Raw genomic sequence first — 8,786 nt, 5'->3', positions numbered from 1 at the left:
TAATCTACCCACAACCAAGAAATTTCCTAAATCATGCCTAAGAACTATAGATTGTGAGATTTAAAACATTGTTACATTTTATGAGAAATCCAAGTTTCATATCTTTTTTTTTCCTAAAATGTTTTTAAATTCTTGAGAAGTAGGATGGCTCAAATACTATAGAATTTAAACTTGAAAACTAAAAAGAAAATAATTTTATCCATCCTTTACTATTTTCCAGATAATAATTTCAATTTAAATCAAAAACTGAAACAGAAAAATAATACTTGTCAACAAAAAGTGGGCCAGTTAAGGACTGGAAATAGTCAAATTGAAACTAAGAGTTTTCCTTCTACTCTAGAAACACCAGGCAAAAATTGGATTCCTGAATCAGAGAGATAAATAACAACATTCTACAAAAAGAAAAAGGTACAATGTTAGATCATTACTGTACCTTCAGTACCTGCTCACTCTTTTTGTTCTGATGAACCTCAGTGCTGTGGCTTGTGGAATGGGCTGCCCAGGGCGCTGGTGGAGTCCCTGTCCCTGAGGTGTTTCAGGAAAGAATGACCGTGGCACTGAGTGCCATGGTGCAGTTGGCAAGGTGTGGTTTAGTCACAGGCTGGACTCGATGATCTCAGAGGACTTTTCCAATATGGTTGATTCTGTGATTCTATCACATTTACATTTGCTTCCCTTCTCATAGGCTACAATACTGCTTCTGCTCCCTCGGAAAAGCGTTTGTAGGAAAAGAAATATGAAATGAACATGAGAAGAATGGAAACCAATCACATCAGAAAAGAAAAAAGACAGGAGAAGAATGAGAGGATTCTGATTATTTAGGTACAACAGTGAAACTTGAAATTTCTTGTCCTGGACAGACTTAGTGTTTTGGACAGGTTGCATGGGATGCAATATTAAGTGACTAATTGCACAGTAACCAGGTTCCAAAGACTGATGATTCTTGATGCATCCTGATAAAATATTCTCAGTGTAGGATCTCCCATTCTTTTAATTCCTTCCCTGAAAAATTGGAATGATGTATAGCTGCTCCATGGGGATGTTTTCTCTCCTCATAAATGTCTGTATCTCATTGCATAAAAGTGCCTTTCAACATAAAAAGGAGTATTGCAGTGATAAAGTACTCTCAAACACCTTTGGGAGAAGTCAAGCAGTAGAAAGGAAGGGAAAGAGGATATTTAGTTTAAAAAGAAGAATAAATGGTCACTGAAAGTACCATGTGCAAAAAAAAGATAAAAGTCTGTCAGAAAATTACAGCTTATTTGCTTTGTGTTGTTCCTTTTAAAAGAGCGTTCTGATCAGGAAGGAAACCTGCATCCCAGAAGCCCAGGTAATTTGTGATTTTTTACTACCAGGGCTTATCTTCTCTTGTTTTGTCATTATAAGAACATCTGGGGGTTGGAGTACAACAAAACAAAAAGAGCTTTGGCAACACCAGCACAATGAGGGGGCAAAACCTGTAAGAAGGTTTTGAGCCAGAGCCCAGTCAGGCAAGGAACAAAGCTTTGTTTTCACAGCAGGAGCAAATGCATTGCCACCCTCCCCTGACCAGCAACATGGAAAAGTGCATTCCTGTACTCCTTTAACTTGGCTTTACTTAGGAAACAAACAAAATGTGGGCTTCCTGAGGGAATCCAGGTATGTCAAAAAACAACAAAGTGCACTAAGGATCAGTATTGTCCAATCCAGCCACTTGACTGCTCTGCTCCAGCTACACGTTTCTTTTTATGCACTATTAGAGGCCATTAGTTTTGGGCACCAGGCTTTATTTCAAACACTCCAAATCTCAGAGAACATGAAATATGCCTCTGGGGAAAGTTAAGAATAAAGCTGCAAGCTCCTTTCACTCATTTATTTGGCTCAGTGTTTCCTCTGTCACAGAAGGTTTTCGCAGGCCATTCGCAGCAATGCTGATAATTTTGGCCACTAGACAGCCACAAATAGGCTGGTTTGTGATGGAAAATTTGTATAAGCTAGGTTAATCAAATAATTAATTAAATGAAAAAACAGATTTTGCACAGGGGGGGTCTTTCCTGTCTTTCTTATTGTAAGGAGTGGCAAGTTTAGAGCAAAAGAAGACTTTGTTCAGATAAGTAGACCCACCTTTTACCAAGTGATTTTCCAGGAGCTGTTTTAACTTCTCCTTGGGGCTTCACTGGTTCCCAGCAGATGCTTATCCTTTACCATCACTTTCTCTGGTTTCTCAGGCAAGAAAATAAGAACAAGTAAAACAAGTAAGTGGTTTTAATAGCTGGAAAACAATGCAAGAAAACATAACCAAATTTTCGCTTTTTTTCAGGGACTGTTAAAATGTTACAGTCTTAGCTAGTATTCAGAGACACATCCAGCAAATTTGTTTTGGCTAAATTCAGAACTATTTTCATGAACTCTAGAATTTAGCTAAGAATTTACTTAATTTACTGCAAATACTAACTTAAAGACAACTGCAAAAATAATTTCAAAGCTATCCAGTAAAATGACATTTTTCTTTATTAATTTCGGATTTTTACTGCATCTTACAGGCAAACCAATAGCTTAATCTTTGGCTGAATTCCTGTGAAACAGTACTTCTGCTAACAGTTTATTAAAGTTGCTTTCTTAATATTTAGCATCTGATTTTGATATTAATTATTTAGCTTGTATAGCAATAGCTGTCAGAGAGTAAGCAACAAAATAGCAGCTTTGATTACAGAAACCAAAAACTAGCCAAGTACAAAGAGAATACGGTAATATTGTTAGACAAGACATATAGTAAATTTTCTTTCAGTTACAGGAATGGACTGCCATTTTTCTGTCTGGGGCGTTTTGGCCTTCCTGAGTTTGTCTCTGCTTGTTTCAGTGACACTGAATATTGTACACTGTATGAAAAAGAAGCAAGGTAAGTAATGTCTCTTGGTAAGGCATCAAATTTCAATGTTTAAAGCCATCCCTGCTCAGAGCTATCAAGTCGACAAATTGATTCTTCTGAATCTTAAAGTTATATTTTGGCAGGAATGATTTTACTAGAGAAGATTTATCTTTCGAAAATTTTTAAGAGAATCAGGTATAATTACAGAACAATTGCTAACTGCCCAATCCACTGCTAAAAACAAGTATTCAAATCCATTCTCTGAAGGTAAATCAGCAAAACAGGAAGAATTTAGTTCTGACTAAGATTTTATTTTTAAAATCTATTTTTAATACCTGCAGTTTCCTTTCCTAGGAAGTATACTTTTCCTATAACTGATTATTATGTATATTTCCATTTAAAATTTATTTTAAGTAGATGCAGTGATAGAAAATACATTTGAGAAAATTTTCTCCTCCCCAAATTCCTCAATGCTCATTTGAATTTCAGATTTCATACAGATTTTATGCCTTATCAGTGTATTTTGGAAAAAACATTCTAATTGCTTTTCATAATAGGATTCTAATGTATTTCTTAAACCAGTGTGTCTCTCATATGGCTGCAGTCATACTCTGGTTTTGGTTGAAATTAACTTTTACTTTTTGACAGATTGTGCCAGTGCAACCTGTCTTATGCATGTGATTCTGTGTTTAGGAAGTTGTACAATTCTCACTATTCCCTTTACACAGGGAAAACTGCCCCTGTGCTGTACATGTAGGGGTGGGCAGGCAAACACTGGTGACTTCAACAAGGCTAAATACACCTGAGTATATAATCTACATAAACAGAGGGTCTGTGCTTATAAACTGAGCTCACTAAGTATTAGAGAGTCAGATATTCACAGGATATCAAGAGAGTTGCTGGAGTCTTTTGGGATGGGTGTCAGTTGAGCTTTTTGGTTTGTGTTTTAGGGCTACTAGGCAGATGTCTCTACGAGGAAGAATCACAATCATTTACGAAACTAACCTGACCAAGATTGAGGTCAGAGTGGCTGATGCTGCATTAGTCATTGAGTTGGAGCTTACTGTGGTAAATTCTGGAGTCCTGGGGCAGAGCTTAGAAAGTCAGGCATTCCTGAATTATTCATCAGGCTCTAGCATGAAATCTCTATGTAGCCATTGCCTCTCTGCTTCAGTTTCTTCATCTGTGTGGATCACAGGATCTCTTTTTCAGCCATACCAGAACTAGTGAAATAAATAAACCCATTACTTTGTAATATTGACACGATTCACCTCCCCAGAGAAAATCTGTGAGAAAAAAATGAGGGCGAAGGAGAATGTGGAGGAAATAAAGAATTAATCACATGTGTTACAATATGTTTTTTGGGTACTGTAAACTAATGTAGACTTTGTAGACACAGCACAGGGCCATAGCAGAAACATTTTTTGTAATTGACAAAATATTTGAGAAAAGCAGAGATCCTGAGAGACAAAGCTTTCAAGTGTACTCTCTAAAACAAAACCAAAACCATGCCTGTGAGACTGAAGTGTTCTAAAATTATGTTTCATTTTCTCTTTTTTTTTTTATTCCAGCTAAAATGCATAAAGACTATGAAGAGAACGATCCAAGGTAAGTTGTATAAAAAAGTTTTTTTCTGGCAAGGGTTAAATATGCAATAAATAACGACAGATGGCTTTGGAGGGATGGCATAGAGAAAAATTCAATATCTCATGCAGTCTGCCTGGAAATGTTGGTAGTGGAAAAAAAATTCAAAAAACCTAGGGAAAAAATATTCACCTCTGAGATACATCATCCAGTCATTTTATCAACAATGAAATAATTGCATGCTAATACTATTTTATCTGAAAGTGCAAGGTATTGAGATAAACCACCTTTACCTATCACTTATAGTCAATAATTCATAATAATTTAAAAGAACTCTCAGCTCTCACAAAGCAGTGACAAAATATAGTCTGATAGTTAATACTTGTGGAGTGGTAATTTACATGTATTTACATTTCGTAACCATATTTTACACATAGCATCCAAAAGCAATAAAAAAGTCTGTTTACAGCTGTAGGATATCTCATGATCTGTTACACAAATCTGTTTCAAGTCTCTCTCTCTTATGCCACACAGAAGAAAACCCCGAACCAAGCCCAACTTTAGAAAACAGAGATGCATAGTCTCATCTCAACCCAAATATAAAGGGACCTTGAAATAAAAATACAAAAGCCTGCACCTGTTACCCAAACCCAATTCTCAGTTACAAATTTTCTTGACATTAGAAAATCTATATTTGTCTTTTACTGCCTGTTCAGATGAAAAATACCACTGAATGTGGTGTTAGAGGACAACTTCACCCCCTTTATGAGATGCAATATAGGGGTGCAGTAAGTAACAAGTACCACCAGGTAATGAAACACAACATACAATCAAAAATGCAAAGCTGATGGTCTTCTCTGTTTGTGTTGACCGAAGTGTTTTAGTTGAATCAAGAGGGGATCTTTTAAAAACATCGTCCCAAAAGACACATATGGTGCTTTAGTTTGTATTGCACAGTGGTCTCAGAGGACATGAATTGGGTTCCTTTCAGTGATCATCAGTATTTCTTACCCTACCTCAAACTGTAGCTTAATAGTCTTGAGATTAGCTTTGTGCTTAATGAAGTTACAGGGAAGGAGAGTTCAATTCTGGGCTAGGTGACAAATCTCTCCTGAGAATACCCATACTGCCATTTCTGCCTCCTCTGATATTTTTGATCTTGTTTATAAGATAACAAACTATCTGTTATATATAGATATACACATGCAATCTGCATATGTGCATAAAACATTTACTAAAATATAGTATTGGGGTGCTAAATAAAGCATATTCTGTGAATTAAAAGTATTTTTTCATTCCCCTTGTAGCTATGATGGCTATCACACAGAAGATGATCCAGTTTATGGCAATCTCAATCAAGATATTTTAGGTAAGCTTCATGTTAGGGACACATGTCTATTCAGTGGCTATAAAAATGTATGATTAAAAATGACTGGCTGACATATTTTGCATTTCTCAAACGGCAAACTTGAGAATCTACATATTTTCAACTATTGATATAATTGAAATTATTAAAAGATACTTGGGACAGAAATGCAAACCTTCATACTGCACTACTATTTATAAGAACAGATCTCATGCTGAATTTGATTGATATGTTCCTATTCAGTCAAGTATCTCAAAAAAAAGAGCTTGTCTAAATGTAAAGCTACTCTAACTGAAACAGCAGCCTGATCCATGCCTATTAAAGCAATCTAAATCACATATTACTCCCGGTCCAAGGTCAGTGCTCCCACAGAAGGAGGCAGAAACAAACACATACCAGCTCTCTGCTGTGGCTATCCACATATCACTAGCGACACTGACAAATGTGTTGAAGCCCAGCAGCTGAATGGTGGGCAGACAGCTTGGCTCTGCTTTACTGTACTCAAGTTAACAATCCTTGGCAGAGACACATTAAAGGCTGTAACATCATGTAACTGCAGCGAGAGCTGGGTGTGCAGAGGGTTTCAAAGCCCTTATAGAGATAAAGCTGTATTTAAGTAACGAGAACGACTTTTTCTGCAAGCCTTAATTGGAGCTAAGCAAAACTAAAGCACTTCAACTGCAGGGGAAAAAAAGGTCCAAACAAACCCAACTTTTTCATACACAGTTTGCATAAATTGAATCAAGTCAAGGCTCAAATGCAGTGACATTGTAAAAGTCTGAAAACTGTAAGGAAGTAATCTGTTTTACTGGTGGCTAAAATGAGATATAACATGAGAAAATAACTAGAACTGAATTTAGAGAAAACTGAAGACTCAGGAACAAAATTTAATCACCAGCTGCTGCAACTCACAACCTCTTTCTCAGTCAAAGAAAAGGCTGCCTGTGCTGAAAAATTAATCAGTACGTGGCTACCTCTTAATTGCAAGAAGTCCTCCTACCACTCTAAAATGACACTCATATAAGTAAATAATGAGAAACCTCTCCTTCATATGAACACAATTATTTCCATTTTCACAGTATGTGTCTGAATTTCTTAGCTATTTACCTCTCTATAATTAGAGGGAGGGAACTGTGTGTTATTTCAAAACAAACACAAACATCCTACCAAAGCAAACTGGGGGGAGTTTAGAGCATTAATTTAATGTAATGTTAGAGCATTCTCTAACACAGAAAATCTGTTGCTCTGATCATTTAAGACTCAGTAGTATGTCTTAATAAAAAGATTTTTCTACTTTGATAAATTACAGAAGAATGTTGTTACGAGCAGATGAAGTCCCACCCTCAAAGACCAGTTAACCAGCTACAGGTATCTTTAATTTTAGTTCTAGATTTCTGAATTAGAGTAATATGGTCTGTCTCAGAGTTCCTTTATTTATCCTATAAGAGTACATAACAAAAATCTTCACACTCTCACAAAAATTACCATGCATTAGTATCTCAGTTCATCAAAGTATTTCAGTACAAACTTGACCCTCCATTCAATCTGAGTCATTAATAAGGAAGCATAATTATAGACAGTTCAGATTCATGCAATACAGCATAATAAAGCTCAGCCACAGGCATGAAGATCACGTGGAATTAAATTTGCATCCATGGCTAATGTAACGAATTAATTTTATTTGGTTTAGTTATCAACCAAGTGAAAACACAAGCTGCATCACATGATATTCATGAGTTTGACTGGCTCTCTCCTGTCCAGTGCAAAATCTATATGCCTTAACCAGGGAAAGATTATTTTCTATTGATTTGTACTTTGTTGAGATACCTGTCTGCCTAAAAGCATGAAAGCTTCAAATGAAATTTGCCTGTGATTGAAGCATTCCTAGCATCAATTTCCTGAGTTGATTGCCACGTATTTCATAGGGATGGATTTTCAGACTCTCTCGCAGGGTATTTCCAGCAGGTAAAGAACAACTTTTTAAATCTAGACATTCCAATCTCAACAGTCATTGATGGTCTGGCTTGAAAAGCACAAAAATCAGGGGAAAGACACAAAAAGCATATATTTTGCACTGGAAATGAGATCATATATATAGACAAGAATCATCCATCTTTCAATTTCTGCACAAACAAAGACTGTTAATAACAGGATACCAGCTAAAAAATAAAAAAGTGAGAAGAAAACCAGATCAAATAATGTCTTGCATCCCAAAGAATCTGGATTTATTACATGAGCTTCCCTCTTTCCCACAGAGACTCTTTCTAGTGATACCTTGATGAATTTTTTCCATATTGCCACTATCAGTCATTTACCATTACCTTATATTGATCTGTTTTCCATTCTCCCACAGTTTAATAATTTGTACTTTTAATGAGCTGTTTTATAGCTAGTTTAGGCAAATTAAAGGCAGGATTATGATTAGAGCGTAGACATAGTTGAAGACTTAGATATTAATTTAAAGCAAGGATAACTACTGAACGTAAAGTGAATTTTCTTTCAGGTGGAGTCTGCCAGTCAGATGTGTTATGCCTCACTTGATCACAGTGTCAAGGGAAAATGCAGAAAACCAAGGAGAAAGACAGATCCTTCATTAGAGGAAGATGAAGGAGAAAGATCATCTAACCCCATGGTGGCTTCCAAAGTTAGCATTTACCTCAACAGTGAGCAGCTGGCTGCCGAAAACACGGTGAAAGTAGAAGCCATTCACGATGATCCCATCAGATTAATGGGCTTGATTCATAATACAAAAGGGGAGAACCGAAAGTGTAATGAACCAAATATGTAACCATAAAGTGAGATTTGCTTTTTCATTCTGGAGGACCAGAAAAAATATTCCAGAAAGCCGACATACTAAACAGTGGAATGAAATGGGCAAGTTAAGTGTTCCAAACTGTATGCCAAACATATTTATAGACTAAGCAAGACATAGGTCCAGACTGCCACTCAGATGAATCTGCCCTTCTGTGCAGCACTTCTGCAGACAAT

At 36.4% G+C, this 8,786-nt stretch overlaps 1 protein-coding gene across 1 annotated transcript; it reads left to right on the top strand.

The window, feature by feature from the left end:
* Window positions 1-398: 398 nt before the first annotated feature.
* On the top strand, window positions 399-8,586 carry LOC118692634 (T-cell receptor-associated transmembrane adapter 1). Its single transcript, XM_036392583.2, has 6 exons — window positions 399-438; window positions 2,768-2,878; window positions 4,420-4,456; window positions 5,740-5,801; window positions 7,108-7,166; window positions 8,302-8,586. The coding sequence occupies exons 1-6, from the start codon at window positions 414-416 to the stop codon at window positions 8,584-8,586; spliced, it is 579 nt and encodes a 192-aa protein (XP_036248476.2). The 5' UTR covers window positions 399-413.
* The last annotated feature ends 200 nt before the right edge of the window (window positions 8,587-8,786 follow it).

Source organism: Molothrus ater, chromosome 2, assembly GCF_012460135.2.
Source record: "Molothrus ater isolate BHLD 08-10-18 breed brown headed cowbird chromosome 2, BPBGC_Mater_1.1, whole genome shotgun sequence".
In the NCBI taxonomy this organism is placed as follows: Eukaryota; Metazoa; Chordata; class Aves; order Passeriformes; family Icteridae; genus Molothrus; species Molothrus ater.
This window is presented reverse-complemented; position numbering and strand designations above follow the sequence as displayed.